At 39.7% G+C, this 22,424-nt stretch overlaps 1 protein-coding gene across 4 annotated transcripts; it reads right to left on the bottom strand.

Moving 5' to 3' along the window:
* Positions 1-3,216: 3,216 nt before the first annotated feature.
* Positions 3,217-18,951, bottom strand: LOC124134980 (spermatogenesis-associated protein 22-like). 4 transcript variants are annotated; one of them, XM_048396066.1, is made up of 10 exons: positions 18,787-18,951; positions 18,235-18,382; positions 17,491-17,511; positions 16,490-16,615; positions 15,718-15,907; positions 13,206-13,653; positions 10,411-10,555; positions 7,448-7,548; positions 6,182-6,222; positions 3,217-4,677 (listed from the first exon to the last, which is right to left on the bottom strand). In XM_048396066.1, the coding sequence occupies exons 1-10, from the start codon at positions 18,790-18,792 to the stop codon at positions 4,527-4,529; spliced, it is 1,377 nt and encodes a 458-aa protein (XP_048252023.1). In that variant the 5' UTR covers positions 18,793-18,951; the 3' UTR covers positions 3,217-4,526. The 4 variants fall into 4 exon arrangements, with proteins under 4 accessions (XP_048252023.1, XP_046356070.2, XP_046356069.2 ...); XM_046500114.2 differs by having other exon boundaries at positions 10,411-10,564; positions 18,787-18,950; XM_046500113.2 differs by lacking the exon at positions 17,491-17,511 and having other exon boundaries at positions 10,411-10,564; positions 16,490-16,600; positions 18,787-18,950.
* Positions 18,952-22,424: the final 3,473 nt, after the last annotated feature.

The following is a 22,424-nucleotide window of genomic DNA, read 5'->3' on the forward strand; positions in this document are numbered from 1 at the left end:
TTCTGAAACACCAAAGGGTTGGTGCACGGAATAAAACTGAATACAAATATTACTTGTTTTCATCACGTGATCGCTAATAAATAGCTTCGGTTGGATCTTATAAATAGAATATATTGTATTCCACACAAGCGAAAGTAGGGTCCGCGGACTCGTGAACCTGAACTTAAAATTAAAACAAACACATAAATAATGAAAATATGTTATTATTCTTATAACTATTCACAAAACTAAAACATAGAAAATGGTATTTGTGAGAGGGTGAGTTTGATTTTTCGCCGCTTTGAGAAGTATTTCAGTAAGATCAAACAGTGTCAGGTAAATGTGGGAGAAAAGGGAGGTTTTAGATGTTTGCCGCTTTGGTTTAAACACTCAAGCACCGGTGTAGTGCTATAGAGCTGTCAAACCTTGACACGACATCTAAGCGAGCTGGTATTCGATCCATCAATCATACGTTTCTGGCACGTCTAAAAATATCAATTTTGCTTTGTGAATTGCGGCGTATTAGACTTATGCCCCCACCAAGTCCTGTAGATCACAGATTGCCCTTGTAATGATGTTTGTTGTTTAACGCCGCACTCAGTAATATTCCAGCCATATGACGGCGGTCTGTAAATAATCGAGTCTGGATTAGACAATCCAGTGATTGACATCACGAGCATCGATCCACGCAACTGGGATACGATGACATGCATCAACCAAGTCAGCAAGCCTGATCACCCGATCCCGTTAGTCGCCTCTTACGACAAGCATAGGTTGCTGAAGACCATTTCTCGATTACGCTTGGAACGGTAACGACCGGTTTAACGGGGTTTCACTGTATCGGACTCGTTCTCTGATTTTTTCATCTTTGGTAAAATGCCTTTGATAATCTACCTTTATGATCGTTGACAAGTTGTGCAGACCGAGAACTTGAGACTTGGAGAAGTAGGTGAAGTAATGCCTGTGCCCATCTTCAAACGGCGAACCTGCAGCACAGGACACCAACACAAGCAGAACAAGACACAAGTGTGGGTTGACCATTCTGTTGTCTTCAGCGTCTTACATGGCTGCTGGTCAGAGGTGAAATGTGGGAACTCAAGAGTGAACGGGACTAACTTCAAAATGAAGTATTGGGTGAATGCTTGAAACAAAAGAAACCGGTCTACGCTACAAAAGCATTTTCTTATCAGGGTAAAGCTTTGACCTAAAACAGGTTTTGGAAAACAGCCATTTCAAGGACTGATATATGGGACTGGACATTGGACCTTCGATGGGGTAAACTCCCCAGTCAGCACTCTAAACCAAGGTGACCTCATGCATTATCGATCATACAAGGTTATACCGGCCTTGCGACAAAGCCGGTGCTCTACCATAAGATTGTTTTAAGGATTATCGGCTCAGATAATGTCAAAGGGGAACACATGTCCTCAGACGGAGCTAGGGCCGGGTTCGATCTCAACATGAATGTAGCCTTTGCTTGGTTCCGCCTGTCCTGGTTGGTGGTATAAAGGCGCAAAAGCTCACTCAAACACGTATTGGACTGCAATAAATAATCAAATCCTGAATATCCGGGGTAGAGTAGGTCTCCAGCAACCCATGCTTGCCGTAAAAGTCGACTATGCTTGTCGTAAGAGGCGAATAACGGGATTGGGTGACTTAGTAGATGCATGTCATCGAATCCTAAATTACGTGGATTGGAAGCTCGTGATATCGATCACTGGATTGTCTGGTCCAGACTCGATTATTTACAGACCGCCGTCACATAGTTCGAATGTTGTTGAGCGCAGCGTTAAACAACAAACAAACAATAAGCATCCATAGTGTAATTATACCAACTGACTTGTTTAATATATCGGCACTAATTTTTCTTTACGTTCTACACACTTCAGGCTTTGTAGGACTACCCATAAACATTCCGTAGGTAACTGCAGACAGTGGTCCATTGCACAAGACAGTGTTACAATCGATCTAGATTTACCAACATTAACCTAAGGGCACTGGTGTGCGGCCTGATGAAAGCAGCCTCATTGCGGTGGTATCCCGGGGAAGTATAGGTCTCCATTCTCATAACCTCATTCGACCCGTGAAGATGCGGGTGGAAAAGATCTTCAGCAACCCATGCTTGCCATAAAAGGCGACGATGCTTGTCGTAAGAGGCAACTAACGGGATCGGGTGGTCAGGCTCGCTGACTTGGTTGATGCATGCCATCGATCCCAATTGCCTGGATCTATGCTCATGGTGTCAATCACTGGATTGTCTGATCCAGACTCGATTATTTACAGACCGCCGCTGGAATATTGATGAGTGCGGCGTTAAACAACAAATAAACAAACAGTACCTCATTCCTGACATAGAAGTCAGTGATGAGGATCTGACGGTTACACGGTGAATGAACCTCCTGATAGCGCACCATCCAATCTGGGCTGCGTGGATAATTGCTCGTTATCTACCACTGGTTTACCTGGCACAGATTATTCACATGCCGCCATGATATAGCAGGACTTTCGCGGACTTCTTCGCATATTTTCACACTCCGAGAGTTTTATTGTCATTAGTTGCTTGGTCCTGTACTGTGGGAAAGCATACAAGGTATCAAGAGTTACGTCCCTTGCACCGCTTACCCTGTTACCTTACTTTCTATGTTCACATTTGCACAAATGGCTGGATATGGTCTTTGCATGTGTTTATATTTTGTAAGGATAAGATCATCATACGTGGCTTGTAGAGGAGGCTTAAAATGAATTTGGAAAGAATCGCAGTGAATCACACAAAAGGTGAGGTGTCTAAGTAGCTGCTTTTGCATGGTATATAATTTGAATGAAATATTTAATTTTAAAAACAAAACAAGTAATTTTTCGTTTTCATGCCCTGCATATATACAAGCCATATTATGGTCCTCTACATATTGTCAGAAATGTTTCAGCCCTTTTGGTTTGAGAGACAAATATTATTAAAAAATTCAAAGTTTTAATATCTGCAAATTTTGCAGAATTTGCTGTCATTTGAGGCCCATTGTGTTGCAATGCAGCATATCAAAAATGTGAAGGCCCAGCCAATCTCTGATTAGAATCTTCAACATTTCTAAAGTAAGAACAAAAGTTTGTCATATTAGTCATTATTTGGTCTTTTGCAAATCTGGACTTTACATAAGCCATAAACCTTTGAATATATGTACATTTAACATCCCTAAATATATGGTCACATAAATAAAGTAAAACATTTCCAAACCATTTGGTACAACAAATTTATTATCTGGTGAATAATAAATAACAATAAATAACAATAGGTGATGAGTCACACATGACATGACAATATTTGTTTTTGGCAGAGAAGATCATCACAGTTTACAAATAAATACAACATATTATTTCAAATAACACAGAAATGAAAAATGTAATTAACGAAAATCTGAAGTTGAACACCAGGAGCTGCTTATACACAGAGTGAGTGAGTGAGTAGTTGGGCTTACTCTTCTTTGATCAATATTTGTGTGGGAGAAGTCGGAAGTGATTCAGGTACTGGTGTTTTTCCCTTTGTGAAACCCCAATGTGTATGATGCTGACTGACCAATGATCACAATCATGGAGAATCTGCAAATGGAACCCTCTAACACAGCAGATCCTGGAGTGACGAAGGGATGCAATTCTGTACAGTGAACTGTATCACCTTAGACCACTGGGAACTGTTGTACATGTAGTTTGTTCATGTCATGTGACCATTGATGGTTCTACTTTGACTGTCATGGCTTGTCATGGACTTTGACCTCATGACATTTACATCCTTATATAAATTTGGCAAAACACAAAAACTTCTCAAAGTATTGTTCAGGCAGTTCAATAAAGACAACCTTTATACAATAAGCAAACTTAGTTCTTTGAGAATTAGTAGTTCAATGAAGTGATCCTGTCATGGATAAAAGCTGAAGAGGTCGTTGTCGGCATTGGTACTTCAGCTATTTAGGCCATGAACATCCCTGCACACAGATATGTACCCTAGCCAAAATCATAATACACATAGATACCCACGACACCTAACAGCTGGCAAATCAATATTACTTAACCCGAAACCAAAACATGCTGTAGGTCCAGTTCATCTGATAAAAGCTGGATAATGCTGCGCGGAATATTAGAGAAAGTATGTCCATCACTGTGTATGCCTGTTTTTGTAGAACATGCTGGAATGCCTACTGCCATTTTGAGTTTTACCTCAGTTTGGCATTCAAGATGTGTCGCATACATAAGCGTTCAAGGAATCGGTCAAGCGCTTGGGCAATGCAGTGGAATGGACTCAGCCTAGGCTACCCTTCTGTATTCTGATTTGGGCAAGGGTACCTTTCTGTATACAGAAACGCACCATGGGTACATATCTGTAGTACCCGTGCTGACAACGACTACTCAGATTCCTCATTGAAAGAGTTTGCTTTTCTAACAGGCATTTGAATGTTTACAAATACAATAACACAGTTTTGCATCAGCTGCCTTGTAGTAGAGACTTTGTTCAAACTTGAATGTATGACATCATGTTCACACCTGTTCATGTGACACGTTCACTCCTCGGTGGGCCGCCTGTTGCCTGTGGTCATCTGTTGTTCCATGTGATGCTCACCGAGTTTGGCCAGATGTTTTTCTTCAGCTCCAGCTGCCCTAACAGACACACACTTGAGTCTGCCACTCTTGTGTTCCACTGAGCCTACACATCTAGAGTTGATAGAAAAGCAGTGATAGCTCCTTAACTAACATGGCAACACAGAATGTGATCATTACTGACCTGGACCTCAGTCATAATGTTAGCCTGGTGATGATATACTAGTATATGTTTTACAGTCCTTGCTACTTCACATCTTGGGTGAACAAACTTTATAAACAAAATTAGAATGTGACCTTGAGAACAACTTTGACCAATGATAAACATGATAAGAGTCTAAAAGATACATTTTCACTTAGAGAATATGGACTCAGCAAATGATATGACAATAATAGCAAACACAAATGCTGTAGAAAAACAGGGGTCTATTTCTATTACTGGCTGTAGGTTTCAGGGCAATATGTGACACTTGGTCCTATATTTCTAATCCTGGCCCATCAGTTTCAGGGCAATGCAGGACACCTGGTCCTATATTTCTATTACTGGCCCTTCTGTTTCAGGGAAATATGTGACACCTGGTCCTACATATCTATCTATTCCTGGCCCATCTGTTTCAGAACAATGCATGACACCTGGTCCAATATTTCTATTACTGGCCCATCTGTTTCAGGGCAATACATGACACCTGGTCCTATATTCTATTACACACAATCAGTTTCAGGGTAATACATGACACCTGGTCCTATATTTCTATTACTCGCCCATCTGTTTCAGGGGAATATGTGACACCTGGTCCTATATTTCTATTACTGGCCAATCTTTTTCAGGGCAATATGTGACGCTTGGTCAACTATTTCTATTACTGGCCCATCTGTTTCAGGGCAATACGTGACACCTGGTCCTATATTCTATCACTCACAATCAGTTTCAGGGCAATATGTGACACCTGGTCCTATATTTCTATTACTGGCACATCTATTTCAGGGGAATATGTGACACCTGGTCCTATATATCTATCTATTCCTGGCCAATCTGTTCGGGGCAATACATGACACCTGGTCCCATATGCTATCGGTCACAATCAGTTTCAGGGCAATATGTGACACCTGGTCCTATATATCTATCTATTCCTGACCCATCTGTTTCAGGGCAATGCATGACACCTGGTCCTATATCTATTCTTGGCCCATCTGTTTCAAGGCAATACGTGACACCTGGTCCAATATTTCTAATCCTAGCCCATCAGTTTCAGGGCAATACGTGACACCTGGTCAAATATATCTAATACTGGCCCATCTGTTTCAGGGCAATATGGGACATCTGGTCCTATAGTTCTATTACTGACTGTCAGTTTCTGGACAATAATTGTCACCTACACCTATATTTCTATTACTGGTCCATTCATTTCTGTTAATCCTAATTGGTTTGTGATCAAGTGATTGGGTTAAACATGACATAAAATTGCCATTAAGCAATCAACTGCACAAACATAACTGCACAATATGTACAAAAGAACATTGGAACATCCTTTCCATGTGCCTGCTTATTGTTTTCTAACAACTGTAGCTACTAGGAGTTTAATGGTGATCACATAGTCCAAGCCCATATGTAACATACCTCTGCCATTGTCCCCTTATCAGTCGAGGAAGGCTTCTATCCTGTAAATAAAGCAAGTGAGTGAGTGAGTTTAAGGCCAGGTACAATGTAGGTTTTATCATGTAAATCAGTCCCTTCTGTATTCTGTGATTCCACGGTCGCAGAATATTTTGCAGAACTGTGAAATGCTGGTTTGAAACATGTAAAACTTGCATAGGTTTATTGAAACAAATAGTCATTATTTGAATCAAGCATTGAATAAATTAAATCATTCAAAATAATTATTTGAGGCATTTACGTTATATGGAAAAAGAGAAAAACAAATTGACAAACAATCTTTTTAATATTCTACATTTTGAGGAACGGTTAAATGAAATCGAAATCCTGATTTTGTTTTGAAAAGAAGCTGACTTATGCATCACTGCGTACTGAAAGTGTAGATCTCTTATGTTTACACTAGCGATCTCCAAATTCACTCCAGTAAGCTATTCTAACCATGGATACATCCATCATAAAAATGCCTGCCACAAGTCAAACAAAGTCAAACACTACAAAATGCATGAACAGTAAATGTAAAGTTTGCAGAATTGTGTGCAGAATTATCAAAATTTGGTTGCAGAAAATGTGTATACAGCTGATTGCTATTTCCAGCTTAGTTTATGAGAAACTGCACACGTCTTTTCTCAATCATTGCATATATAACAATGCTTAGCAGTAGGGGACATGCAATTTAATGGTAAATCATCATAGTGCGTGATGTTTTATCATAAAAATCACAAATTTATTGACCAAGTTTGTTATTACCTCTACGCACATATGAATTTGCTTGAGGAAAATCATATGCATTATATAACATGTCTTTTCTGCTTCTGTAAAATTTGGGTAAGGGAGGTAACTCTTATCAGATGACAATTCAGCTTTTCGGAAATTTGTTTGTCCAGACAATATTTGAGAAGATGCAAGTGTCTGGATAAGCGTGGTTTGACTTGTACTACCACTAAAATCTACTGAAATTGCATAAGTTAAGGCAAGAAGACACAAAAGTTTTTTGTCTCAATCAGCTTCAACAATCTGTGACAATGACCAGATTTCAGCCAAACACCGATGGATCCAACCAACCCTATAGGAATTCCAAGGCAGAATAGTTCCACTACCTCATGCTTATGCTAGGAACACACAAATGAGGATTGAGTGTTTACCTAGCACACTGATGACATGGGCCAATGCTCATGCCAGCAACATCTAGATTCCCTGGTCAGTGCCGCTTAAACGACAAAGAAAACTTACAATTTCATAGAAAATGCAGTGGACTGTATCAGTCTCATCTCTCAGAACAAACTCCTTCCCTGTTCCAGACTTGTCAGTCACGACAGCTGAGTCCAGCACACCTGCAACACCGAAGGACACATGCCTGTCATGCGAAACAGACAACAACTATGTCACAGAAGAGAGCAATCTCATTAAAATCAGATCTTAGTTCTCGCTATCGCTAAACAAAGATCTGAGGACATCCCATTAAGGGTCACTTCAGAACGACCTTTCATCCAACCATTCAAAGTATCGCTTACCAGATCATGAAAGTGAATGTAATTTCTAATCATGCAACCTCGAAAACGTTAAGACGGGTTATTTCGAATGACAGTTACGGTCTGTACGACTGATTCCATCAAAATTATCGTCTATCTCTCGCTTCCGTGGGATAAACATTTGAACGGAGGAGGCGTTAAACAGAACATGGGAAGCACTGCCATACAATTGCAGCCATATATTAGACATTCCGAAATGTTCGTTTGTTCAGTTTTCAAAATTTGTAAGTGCTGTAAAGCTGGAGAAAGCCGCTTTCTAATTGGCTGATGTTGACTTCTTGTTAATCGTTTCCGTGGTCGTCAAAATTTGCTCTGATGTGACCTGTAATGGGATGTAATGTAATCTTTGTTTAGCGGCAGCGTGAACCTAGATCTGATTTTAATGAGATTGCAGAAAAGATGCCTGTAACACATGACATGCAATGATACACGCAACGCAAAACATATATGTAATGCAATACAGACAAAATGGCCATGTATGTAAAAATTTAAATTTGATCATAAATAACAATATGTCTCAAAACATACATGTAGCACCAAAAATACAGTATACATTTTGCAGAAAAAATTCCTGCAACAAAGATACAACATTCATGTAGTCCAAATCATACAATGCATGACCAACTCGTGCCATTCAGGGACAAGTCAAATGTAGACGAAATGTGCCCCTCTCGTCAAATTCCATATTGGCTAGTGTATGAACAGGAAAACCACTTCAAACAAGAACGCCGCCGCGATATAACTGGAATACTGTTAAAAGCGGCGTTAAACCCAACTCACTCACTCAAACAAGAACAATAAACATAATTCTACGCATGTTTAATGATAATCTTTTGTTTGCAAATTATTATTTGTTTAGATAAAATTAGATGAAAATAAGTAAATTATAATACAAAGATGTGTGTCATCACAATTTCATAATAATTCCTAAAGATATGCTCATGACATAGTTGGAATTTTACAATCAACTCTGCTTTTAGCAGAAATTTATGTGAATTTTGTTGCTTAGTAAGAATAGACATACTGATTTCTTCACAATTTAAAACTTGAATATTAAAGACAAACAAACTCTTAATTTTCAAAGCTCAGTGAAATTAATGCCACTGCACTGTAGATACACCTTGATAGTTAGTCAACAGTGTACATGTCAATAAGGTCAGCATCTAAAAAAGAGTTATTCAAATGTTTTCTGTATATATACTGGGGACAAAACACTTACAAATATGAAACAAGTAGCTAAATTTCCATGTTTCTAAATCTGCAAGAATGAATGTACTATTGTATAACACTGCTGCAATGTACATCAGTCTGGTTGGTTCATGTGATACTTTCCCTGTTCTTATGTGTATTTGAAATTGACCCACATAAACTACCTAATAATGCATAGGCATGCATCATTCTTACAGCACTTGTGAAAAAAAATATCAGTGCTGTTGTGACTGATGGTAGACATTTAATTTGTATCCTAGAGTAATATCTGAGAAAGGTATATCTATACACAGTGTTATAACACTATCATTTGGTATACATGCCTATTGATTTAAAACCTCAGCTCAGGTGACACATACCAGATTACCCATTGAACAACGTGGATATTCAGCCTTCTCTTCTGTCAATAGTTACACGTCCACTTTGAAACACCATATATCATGTCAAAGTCTAGTGAAGTATGAAACTGAATATATTGTGTGGTTGTCAATGAAGCATTAGCTATCTTGATTTGATAGCAATACATTTGTAAATAGTGGATGGGTAGGGTTTTACGCCGCTTTTAGCAATATTCCAACAATATCACGGCGGAGGACACCAGAAATGGGCTTCACACATTGTACCCATGCATGTTGGGAATAGAATCTGGGTCTTTGGCGTGACAAGCGAACGCTTTAACCACTAGGCTACCCAACTGCCCCACATTTGTAAATAATACAAAAGGAATGAAAAGTTCAAAACACAATATTTTATAATGAGAGTTTAATGGGTACATATATATATTGTTGTGAAACTGGAGATTAGTATAACTACTTTAATACATTTTAAAACTTTTTGTATATTATCAAAATGGAGACTAAACTGAATGTAGTTTCGGAAAATCAAGTAGAGTTTTAGCTCAGTGTCGTAATCTATACCTGTTTACCGAATGTAAATGCTAGTCTGTATTTGACCATAACACCCTACATGGTCCTACAAGTAACAACTTAAATTCTTGAGTGAGTGAGTGAGTGAGTTACTTGAGAGTGAGTGAGTGAGTGAGTGAGTGAGTGAGTGAGTGAGTGAGTAATTTTACGCTGCTTTTAGCAATATTCCACCAATATCATGGCGGGGACACCAGAAATGGGCTTCACACATTGTACCAATGTTGGGAATCGAACCTGTGTCTTTGGCGTGACAAGCGAACGCTATAACCGCTAGGCTACCCAACAGCCCCTTAAGAGGCGAGAATTTGTCAGACATGGTGACCATGGTTGATAGTGATCCATCGTACCCTGAAGGCGTGGATCATTGTTCAAAATATTGATCACTGGATTGTCTGGTCCAAGTCACTCAGCCTGACCTCCCAAGTTTTAAGTTGCCTAATAAAACCTCCATAGGTTACAGGGGAGCTATTCTAAACTGGAATCCCCATGCGACTTGTCCTGGAAAAATATCCATTTTAGGATGTCTCACCAAACACTTCCAGCATGTGAGGGCCCAACTGATCAGTGTGCAGGGCAGACCTCTTTACCATGGCCACACTTGAAGACAGCACCCTCAAACCTGCCTGGTTTTTACCCTTTGTGTCAGCCAGTCTTGAAGGCTTGCTGCTTGAGGCCTGATGGAACTGAAATTGATTTGCACAATCACACAACAGGGATGAGTACTTCCAGATACAACATACATGGCAATACAGGTAGAACAATGTTTCCCAGTGTGCCATGGGGCACTAACAACAATGTCCAGGAGTGCACTTTGTAGTAGGAGAGTGTCAACAAGACATTTTACACCTCAGTGAATGCCATTGCACCATTAGGTATAAAATTAGGCATAAGCACTATTAACAAGGCTTGAAACTTCCTCAATATCTGCTATCATATTTGATACAAAAATGTCTCATTTCAATCAATACTTTCAATATTAAACTGTAGTGACATCATAAGTATTTTCTATTATTATATAAACTATAGCTAGCAACTGCCCTGTTCTTGAAATACCTCAAACGTGTGCCTGAACTTAGATAAACGAAATATGAATGAATGGGTTCCTGTGTGAAATGACATGTGACTAAAATATGAATCAATACAGGATTAAATTATGAATCGATACAGATATGTATAGTATATTGCATTGTTTGTGAATATTATTAATGCATCATGTATTGGTGACTTGTGACATCTCTAAACTAATACACAGTTTTTCCTTGAATTTAATAACACCCTATTCAATCTATGAATCCACATTTTACACTGCGCATCAAGCTGGTTCCATAAGTTCAGTTTGCATGTTTAGCAAGATTACTTGAGAAATAATTATCACTGGCTATAAATGATGTCCTACAAAATTATTTTAACAGTGCCATTATGGTACGTGGGGTGTTCATTAAAGATTTCCCCTAAACCACTTAGGGTTATCATATTTGGTTGAAATTTCACATGTGTAATGATACATGTATCTATGGGTTATGTCTGAATTTGCAGCACCGAACTATTAATCTTACCACTTTTACAGGTGTTATGATCGAGTAGGGTGTGACAATGGAGCCAGTAGAATACCGAGCAGTGATTAGGTTTGTATATTTGAAAGGTCGCACACCAAAAGAAACTTTCGATGAAATGAAAGCAACTTATGGGGAAGATGCCCCATCATATGACGTTGTTAAACACTGGCATCGCCAGTTCAAGTGTGGTCGGACATCTGTGGAAACAGCTGCCATTCCTGGTCGCCCCCATTCAGCCATTGATGAGGACACTATCCATCAAGCGGAGACTGCCATTTTGGCAGACCGACTTATAACTGTTCGCCGGTTAGCACAAGATGTCAAGATCAGTGTAGAGTCTGTGGAAAAAATCATCCATGACAATTTGAACATGCATATGGTGTCTGCAGGATGGATTCCCAGGTTGCTCACACCTTTCATAAAGCAGGAACGAGTCAATTGCTCAAAGGATCTTTTGGACATGTGCCAAAAAAACCAGGCAAACTTTTTTGACAGACTTATCACACAGGATGAAACATGGGTCCATCACTATGATCCTGAGACTAAAGTTCAGTCGATGCAATGGAAGCATGTGGAGTCACCATCCCCAAAGAAGGCACGTGTCCAACCCTCTGCAGGCAAGGTCATGCTCACAGTGTTTTGGGACCAGCAGGGAGTAGTGATGATGGATTTCTTGGCAAAGGGTACCACAATTACAGGAGCTTATTATGCTTCACTGCTGCGGAAATGGTGGGACGCTATCAAGCTGGCGTGGCATGCTGACCAAGGGTGTCCGTCTCCTGCAAGACAATGCTCCAGTACACAACTCTCATGTTGCCCAAACAGAAGCGCGGTCCTGTGGCTATGAAATCCTTCCGCATCCTCCTTACCCTCCTGACCTTGCACCATCTGACTTCCACCTCTTTCCAACCATGAAGTCATTTTTGAAGGGAAAACGTTTCACAGATGATGAAACACTGATTTCTGAAGCCAAGTCCTGGTTTGAGACGCAAATTAAGGGCTTTTACAAGCGAGGTCTCCATAGTTGCATAAAACGATGGGAGAAGTGTGTAACACTTGGTGGTTCCTATGTGGAGAAAGACTAATACCTATGCCAAGTTTCATTCCACTAGGTCCATCGGAAGTGGGTCAGGGGAAATCTTTAATGAACACCCCTCGTAGTAACCATGTCACTGGCACACTAACAGAAGGAATTTCACTGCCTCCAACATATTGCAATAAGCCGTGGCTACATTGCAACAAGGCAGCAACAATAGTTCATTATACATGTGAACAAGCTACACTTGTCATGCTCATGAACAGTGAGTGTTGGATAGCAGTAGACTTGAGTACATCCTGGAGAAAGTAGTACTTTACAATAAATAAGTTTATTCAGTGCCCAAAACCTTTAATTCTACTAGTACGGACTTGGCTCTTAGAATAAGTTTCGGTAAATTTATGTGTATTACATGGACTTTATTGTTTAGAAAATATTTTTTTGGTACTATATGCTATCAGCTTATCGGTAGGATAGACATATTTGTTTTCAACATTTCAACAAGATTAACAGTCGATTAGCAGATTTGTAAAGCAAGTAAAAAATAGTGGCCTTACCATGAACCTCAACATGCAATTAGCCCCTTTTCATTTCAAGAATGATGATAATATATTGTTAAAAATTACAACTATTCCCAGGAGCTAACTTTCAATAAATCAGAGGTTAACGAAGATATTCCCTTCATGCAAGTTTGCCTGATAAAATATAAACATTACTTATCAGGGTGACTACCTTTGAAACATCCTTTGATCTTGAACTTGTACAGGCCAACTCCTGACCAAACCCTGTGTGGACACCACCTCTTGAATCCGTCAACAGACTCCCAGGATGAGGAGGGGATGCAGCCTGGAGTGCAGTGGGCGTGGGTGGCACGCCTCCCCAACCCTTGGAATAACCCATGCTGGCCAAAGCTGCTTGATGGTTGTACTGGTGAGGGCTTTGGTCATAGTTACAGTTGCTTGCTCCTCCATTCCACACACCACCCCCTCCGGGCTGGGGATTTTGCCCCCTTACTGGGTTTGGGTTCCTGTTCTGTTGCTGGTTATAATTGCCTCTGGTGGAGGGCTGCTGGCTATAATTGCCTCTGGATGGCTGCTGGTTAGCCTGGAACTGGAGTTGGCTGTTGGTTGAGTTTTGCTGAGTGTTCCTGGAGAAGGAACTACTTCCACCTCTACCAGTCCTTTCAAAATGATATAAATATGACATTGTAGGCATTAAACAATATATTTGAATGTAGGTAAGTTTCCAATGTTGGGACCAAGACATATATGGGACATATAGTTGCAATTTGAGAGGTGGGCTAATATTCCTTTGCTATATTTGGTGACTGTTATTAACACTGCAATATAATACACCTAACACAGTTTTAAGATACCCAACTTTCTCCTGGAACACACACAATATATGTTGGTGCCCAAACATATGCCTTGTGTACAAACAAAATGTAATAAAGAAACAAAACATTTTTGGTATCACATACCAGGACAATTTGTAGTTTTATTTTATTATTGCCTGTATTTTCTAATTGACTTTATTAGACATTAAACATTATGACTATTACACAAAGATGGCCAATCAGCTGACTTAAGGAATGTAACTGCCCATCAAGATTTGTACCTGGACCTTACATGATGCTGGTATCAACATGATAATATGACACAAGTCTGCAAGTCTGAGACTATTCAAATACAGGAAAAGACTAGCTACATTTTCCCATGGACGACCTCTCTTACCATTAGGTAGATGGCAACTCTGTAGCAAATAATGATGTGGACAAGTGAAAAACTATTTTCTAATCCTGTTAAATATGCTTCTGCTTGTAAGAACATCTTCCAATTCACTCATTGTACATAGTAAACAACACTGTCTAAGTAATGGAGAAAACACGACTCAGAGGTTTTGGTAGAGAATGTAAAACCTCAGGAGGAGGAGATTTCCCGACTCCCGAGGTTTAACATTCTCTACCAAAACCGAGGAGTGTTTTATCCGGCTTAGAAACCGTTAAACGTTTAGAATTACTGCAAATTTAATTGTCTCCCATTTAGGGCACTATAACAGGGATTTACTACCTCGCTATTGCCAGGATAAGCGTATAGAAAGAACTCGAACCGTGCACGTGCGATGCATGCGGTAAGAACACTTGGTTGTCTTTCTCAGTTGAGTTCGAGATGTCGAGCGAGGAGGAAGGCGGAGACCTATTTCTAACTCAAAGTGAGTTTGTGGAAACTAAGGATGTTAGTGACGACGCAGATGATTTTCACTTTCGTTTTGCATCTCCATTGTCTGAAGAACTTCAGAAGAAACTGGACGTATGTGTTCCCAAAAAGACCGAATACAATAAACTAGGCCATTGGCGTATTTAAAAGGTGGCGGGCAGCAGATTTGCGAACAAAAGATTTGCGAACAAACTGGTATGTTTAGTTCAATGTATAGGACAGTCCTTTACCAATATTTTATGATTATCACTGTTTCGAATATTATCTGTGAATAAAATGAAACGCTCTTAACAAGCGTATAGAAATGGTTAATTTTTACTATAAAAATGTATTTTGATGTAGCCATATTTTCTAAAGTGGCTTAATGCTTTATAGATGTTTAGAACATACGGTTGTATACTTTGTTGTTATTAACTATAACAAATATTTTTTAGGGCACCGGAGTAGTGCTGTCCGCATCTACAAACGCACCAGCGACGATCTAAAGTCCAAGGCTTCAGACATTATCGGAAGGAAGATTCCTAAAAAGACGGAGACAGTGTCTTGTGCACCACCAACTTCAGTGACTGAGACAACTACTTCCGCAACTGAGACGGCTACTTCTACAGGTACTTCTGCAGGTACCTCTGTAGACTCAACGACTGAGGCAAGTCTGGAAGTTCTATCCCAAAAAGGGTCTCTCTACTTTACATCTAACTTTCATTAAAGGATGTTACTGGCTGTTGTTTTCTGTTGTCTTTGTGCAGAAGTCCGGGTATGTGCCTTTAAGTAAGACCCTGTGATGAAAAATCATTGTGTATCGGGAATGTATTTCTTTCAGTGGCGAGACCTGGTATGGAGGTCTTACCTTTTTACAAAGACCCTGGGATGAGGTTTTACTAAATTTACAAAAACCTCATCCCAGGGTTTTGGTAAAAATGTAAAACCTCTTCCCAGGTTTTACCATTGGCAGAAAACACATCTTTTCATAATGGCGATACCCACATAATAGGTTTCTAAGAGGCAGTAATGATATTATTCTCATTTACCTGTTTGTCTGATCTTTGGGTGGAACTGCTTGCTGACTGCCTTGGTGTCCCCAACCTACTTTCACAGTGTTGTTTGTGATGTTGTTATTGTTGCTGTAGTTGCTGTTGCTGTAGTTGTTGTTGCTGTTGTTGTGGTAGCTTGGAGTGGGGACTGATGATGGTGCAATACTTCCTCTACCACCACCTGCACCTTGAGGAAAAACAAAATTACTAAATGTTTTACCCTTCAAAGTAAAATGTACCTAGAAGCAAAATTACAGTTTACTCTTGTTTTTGCATTTAGCTGTAATGAAGGAGATATAAAGTTTTGTTTTATTGCTAAACATATCTATAATGAACCAATGGCTATTGCCATCCACAAATAAAGCAAACATATAACCAGCGGTAGAAACTAATATTTTAAGTACACTAGTCCTATATATGATAATTATTAACATATAGCAAAACCCTTAAAAATGACAAATTTCTACTAGTCCTTATGATAGGACTACAGGACGGATGCCAATTTCTAACTCTGATAACATCTTACTTTTGGCAATATTGCAATGGCACCACAAGCAACACAGGAAATGATGAAATGCAGAGATTTTGAACCACCAGAGCACAACCTACTTTTTCAAGGCATTGGAAGTCAGTGAATATTGTCGCAATGTCAGTCAGCAATATCCCAGGTATATCCTGAGAGCCTGTAAAAAATCATGTGTGGGCTAGGCAATCCTCCAAATTAGTTACAACTTTGTCCCCTATCTTGCTATTCCTGCAATGTTCCTACCTCCAGCACCTGATGAAACACAGTTTCTCTGCTTTTGAGCAGGCGAGTAAGAATCACCATAGGCACTTGTTGACGGGGTCTGCAGTCTTCTTCCTTGAGCTTGGAACCCCCCTACAGGCATTAACTCTGGGAGACAAACATGAATGGTGAGTGAGATAGGGTTAGTGTAGCTTGAACAGTATTTCAGTCATGGCACGACATGTTAGCTAAATGAAAGGGATAGCCCAAAGTAATCCAGTATATTTACTACTCCACGGAAGCCCATGAGAGCAGAGATCATTTTCTGGGCAAATCTGGGATTCAAACTAAAAATCATCAGATTATATCACTACTAAGGGGAACAACTGTGCACAGTAAATGTCAATGTTGCGTACAACTGGGCCAGCCATGACTCAAAACCCATAATTAGATAATTCAGATTATAGTTGAAGTAATGTCACTGAACCATGACTGACTAAGTATTTCAGCTATGTCATAGAGTCACCTTATTTGGTACGGAACACCTTACATTATGAAGGCCTAATATGTTTAGCACTTTGGTGAAACCCACAAGCATGGGTAGTGCCTACAAACCAAGAACCATCTGATAATCAAGACAAATATATGATCTGGACACATGATCATTGGATTTGGGCACATCTGAGGCAAATTTGGATCACAAATCTTTGGACAACTGGTCCTTTCAATTATTCCAAAGCATTTTAGACTCATGATTTTATCCAGGTTCTTTTTAAAGTAAGACATACTGTGAATCTTGAAATTAACGCAAGCGTGAATTAAATGCGAAAAATGCATTATTAAACATCGCATTTATACCAACAATAAGACATTTTGGATAGCAGAAATACCAACTTAAACATATGTTGAAAACAAACAGCTATGTATTCCACATCACTGTTTCGTGAGCAGCACTTGTAACAAGTTCATAAACAATGTCATTTAAACACTAATTACATCCTGTGAATTGTCACAGCTGGAGTCAAGACAAGAGTTCTACTCACTTATGTCATCACTGGTCACACCTTCAAGTCCAGACAGACGCCACCCCCGAAAGAAAAATATAACACATTGTTTCCTGGTCTGACTAAGATGGGCAGATATGTTCTCTGATCCATAATAGTTTGCCACAATGCTATTCCAAGCTTAAAGGTACTCCAAGCCATGCATGTGTGACTTTGTTCCCCAGTGAACTAGTGCTATATATATATGCTGTCTGAGCCCCATTTCACAAAAATGCCAAAAATGAAATAAAACATTTGAAATAATTTGTCCTCATCACACCAATCATATTCTTACAAAAACAGATTTTTTTTGAAGAGGCTCATTTTAATTTCATTTTGACCACTGACAAATTGTTCTTATTGTTTTAATAATTCATAAACAAACTAATCAAGAAAAGAGGCAGGTAACAGATAGATCAACAACTTCCCGCCTATTGTCTTGCTATCAATAAAGCCCTGACAAATTGAGTGAGAGAGTGAGTGAGTATGGTTTTACGCTGCATTAGCAATATTCCAGCAATATCATGGTGGGGGACAGCAGAAATGGGCTTCACACATTGTACCCATATCGGGATTCAATCCCAGGTCTTTGGCGTGACAAGGGAACATTTTAACCACAAGCCTACAAGCCTCAAATAATAATAATAATAAATGCTTGGCTGAAACTGATGAAAGTATCTCTATTTCCAAAATGACTGAAATTCTGAGTTGCAAATACCACTGAAATGTTTGTCACTGTGCTACCTGGATAGCTTGCCTGGGCTGCTGTAGGCATGGATGGGGTGTTGCTATGGTTACTGCTGGGATCAGCAAACATAGCCTGTCTCTGTCTTTTCCTGTGGTTAAAGATGGGGGTTGGCGTAGGACGGGAGGGGCCACCATGTTGACCTCTCTGAAACATGCAAGGGTTTCCTAGTCTGAGAGTACTTTCAATCTCCATAAAATCAAATCTTTTACTTTAATGGGATCCAAGTTCTGATATAATAATAAAATTGTATGACACTCCATATTTAGAGTGGGCTGTTTGATAGTGAAAATGGCCTACAATTTCATAATATAGATCAGAACTTTCAAGGCTAGAAGTAAGACCAGATTTGATTATTTATTATTTACATTCTTTGAAGTGGGAGCATTTCCTCAAGTCTAATGCTGACAGACATGAAGACAAAGAGCCATGACAACAGCTCATAACCACAATTAAAAGGGGAGTTTCCAGAAACTTCCAAATCTGTGCATGCTCTCTAAACAAGCTTGTCACAATATAACATGCTTTAGGAACAATCAGAGTATACTAACTTGCATGTTCCGTGGTGTAAATACCCGAGACAGGTGTCAATAATTAATAAGGTGGCCCACTTGACAGATGTTGCTTCACCTTCGATAGATATGATCTATTATTTAGAGGGGGGTCCACTTGGGCCAGTTGTTGTGCCTTCTGAAACATGATATGTAATTTAAGCAATTTAACCTTAACATCCAAATCAACATGTATTTCCCAAAACTGACTTGAGCTAGGCCTACATGTAAGTAACTGGACCCTATAAGGTGTCCGTGGCTAAGTGTTGTCTGTTTAATGATGAATCACCAGCTCAGCTGGGGAATCGGACATTCAGTAAGTTCCGTTCAACAGAACAGTTTGGATAAGAAATACATCCACATATTCTGATTAAATTAAACATGTATGATACTTGGTATGAATTAAAAGAACAATCTTACCTCAACAATCTCTTCTGCCGTACTCGATGAGTTGCCTCCCCTAGAACGTTCAGCGTCAAGCTCCTTCCCAGCGCGTGACACCTTCGTTGTATAGAGAGCTCCGCGAACGGGCTATCGCTGTGGGGAGCTTGATTCAGCGTCAATCGGACACTTTCGGAACGTCACTTCAAAACGTTGCATTCGTCACCACTCGCCCATTTCCGTAACCAGCATGAAGCTTTTCAGCTTGTCTGACACGAGTTGGTCATGAAAGAAAACGTTGCGCAGTCGTCATCACTCGCCATTTCCCGTAACATGCAGTCTTTTTGTAAACAATGTGAATTGTAAACACTGCGATGAATATTTCCATGACGACATCATTGTTTCTGTAGTTGTCGATATCTCACCTTGTCTCCCACTGACCCACTGACACGGAGTCAGCATGTTCAAGACATTGGACCCTGAACATACACAGATCACATACATAATCAGTTACTGGACACAGAAACTACTTTGAAATTTAACAGACGCAACTCTATGTCAAAACTATTCAAAACTATAACATTTGTAATTGCTGTTTTATAAGTATGGATAGAGCAATGCACACAGACTCTGATATTTGTATTCATTTTAACTTTAGAACTTCATTAATGGACACCTAGTGTTTTTTTCAGTACGTTTATAGACATGGTATGAACGGCTACTGCGACACTTAATTTACTCAAACAAGCGGAAATAAATCCAATGTTATTTATGGTGCCGGGGATACCTTCATTTACAATTTGAATATTAAAATCATGTAGTGTTGTGGAAGATTTGAATTTGTATTATTATTTTGTGTTTCTAATCGTCTTTCATTAATATGTGTGATTTTATGGTTTTAGAATTGTTACTCAAATATATACTCCCCACAAGGGCCCCAATATTTTTGTTCCTCATATAGCATTTAGCTTTTATTGAACAAACATCAGGTGCAAAATGAGTTAAATATGTCTGTATTGTCCTATTCATGGAAAGAAGAGAAAACAAGATAATGTCATATATTGCACATGTTAATTGTGTCATGGTAGAATGGAGATAAATTAGAGCTACAGACTTAACCGTGCAAAATTAACCGGTACAGCTCTACATAGTACGCTTTTGTTCGGGCGACTAGCTGGATCGGGTGGTCAAGGCTCGCTGACTTGGTTGATGCATGTCATCGTATCCCAATTGCGTGGATCGATGCTCATGATGTAAATCACTGGTTCGTCTGGTCCAGACTCGATTATTTACAGACCGCCGTCATAAAGTTGGAATATTGCTGAGTGCGGCGTTTAACAACAAACCAAGCCAAAAACATATTAAGCCTAGAGGGGAAACAGTGCACAAAATTATCAAATAAACTTTTGGAGACTGTTTTAATAGCTGTAATGCGGGATGCTGAACATTACGCTCAACACTAATGAAGAAATCCTTAGAACTATTCCCGGCATGCGTATCGTAAGCCAATTGTATTTTCACACGAGTTGGCAGCAGTTTTCACCAATCCTTTCCCATAATGATGGAACGATGGGCAAGTACCAGAAGTCACGGTTAGCAAAGCACATCATGAAAATCCCTCCAAGCATTGTCAGCACAGATTCACCCAGTGCTGTGCTGCCATAAATGCAGGGCCAACCTCAGGAACGATCCATGATTTGAGATGAACATAATGGTGTTGGCCTTGTTCAACTAAGCGGACAAGGTTACTCTCCTGCTGCTTCTTTTGACACGTATACAACCAGAACAGACACGACACAGACAACAACGATCATCAGTAGCTTCCACCATTAGTGAAGACTGGACATGCATCCAGGGTTCCAATCAAACAATTACAATAAGCAAACCCACATTTTTCTACATTGCAAACTATTGGTGAATGCATGAATTCGTGTTGAACATGCTGGAGATGAGGGAGACGCAGGCCTTGTCATTGTCAGAAGGGCATCATACTTGGCAAGTGATCACAGTGTCTATGTGTTCCTTGATAACACAGCTGTTCTTGATCTCTTCCTGCAGCCGGTGATGCATTAAATGATCACCTGATCGCTTACGATGCCTGACCACACGATCCATGTGGTTGCTGGGGACCTATTCTGACCGGGGCTCCGCGTGGGGTATGATCCTGGAGTGATGTGGGGATGTAGTGGTGGCTTCGATATCATTGTGATGGATTCTGTTTGTGTTGAACGTGGTCTATTTTCAGTTGAATCTCTCAACAAACAATTTATTTCAAACATTGTTGTATATCTGTTAAATTTATGGATTACAAATACGTTTGCATTACAAAACTCAAGTGTTGGCTTGACATAACAAATATCCTGATTAGTAAAATAAGCAATCGGTTGGTCCCCCAGGGCACAGAAGACCTTGTGGCCTAAAGACATTACTTTAATTGGCGATTGGCATCATCAGGTTTCCAGGGGCAACTGTATTCCTTTATTGATGGGGAATAAATATAAATATTTAACATGTCATTTGGCACGGACATATATATATATGTTTAATGCCGCTCTCAACAAATTCCTGCTATATGATCCGATCCGATCGAGAGAGAGAGAGAGAGAGAGAGAGAGAGAGAGAGAGATGGATGTTCCTGTCAGTTTAAACACATACATGTCCACCACTGGTGGCTACGAGATTTCACTTGGTTACAGTTTTATTCAAAGACGTGAGTTGCAGTCCTTGTATCAAACACCAAAGACAAATTCGGTGAAATTCCGAACAAGCACCCATAAAGGGAATGCAAAAACAACTGACAATGAAATGCCCGGTAACGTTGCGGCAGAAAATCTGAATTTAGGCAAGGCGAACATAATGCCTGCAGTTAATAGGGATAAGGAAGGAGTCAGGGACAGTGGTAGCACTAAAGGTTTTGTACAGGATGGCAAATGAGGACATAACGAAGTGGGGTCTACTTTCAGAATTAAACCGTTTCTATGTGAGAGGAAAGACTATATTCTGACAAATGTGCTGTGGTTATGATTCATTCATGAGCCAGTGTTATTGGCATGCAAACTGATAAGATCACGTTTGTCAGCCACCCAGCCACCACAGACGTTGGCATAACGTGTACAATAGGGTGGTAGGTACAGAGGCGGCACTGTAGCTCACATGGATACAGTCAACAGTTTGAACGTTAACAAAAACAGCCACTGATAAAACTTTGCTATTCAAATATTTTCTGCATAAGTATTGTGGCCGAAATATCCACAATG

Source organism: Haliotis rufescens, unplaced genomic scaffold (assembly GCF_023055435.1).
Source record: "Haliotis rufescens isolate VD_foot unplaced genomic scaffold, xgHalRufe1.0.p SCAF_15, whole genome shotgun sequence".
Classification (NCBI taxonomy): domain Eukaryota; kingdom Metazoa; phylum Mollusca; class Gastropoda; order Lepetellida; family Haliotidae; genus Haliotis; species Haliotis rufescens.

Coding starts and splice junctions, on each gene's coding strand:
- LOC124134980 (XM_046500114.2), bottom strand. Junction 17,512..18,234: donor AGCCCAGGCAAGCTATCCAG/GTAGCACAGTGA, acceptor CTGGACTTGAAG/GTGTGACCAGTGATGACATA. Junction 15,908..16,489: donor TGTTTCATCAGGTGCTGGAG/GTAGGAACATTG, acceptor TTTTTCCTCAAG/GTGCAGGTGGTGGTAGAGGA.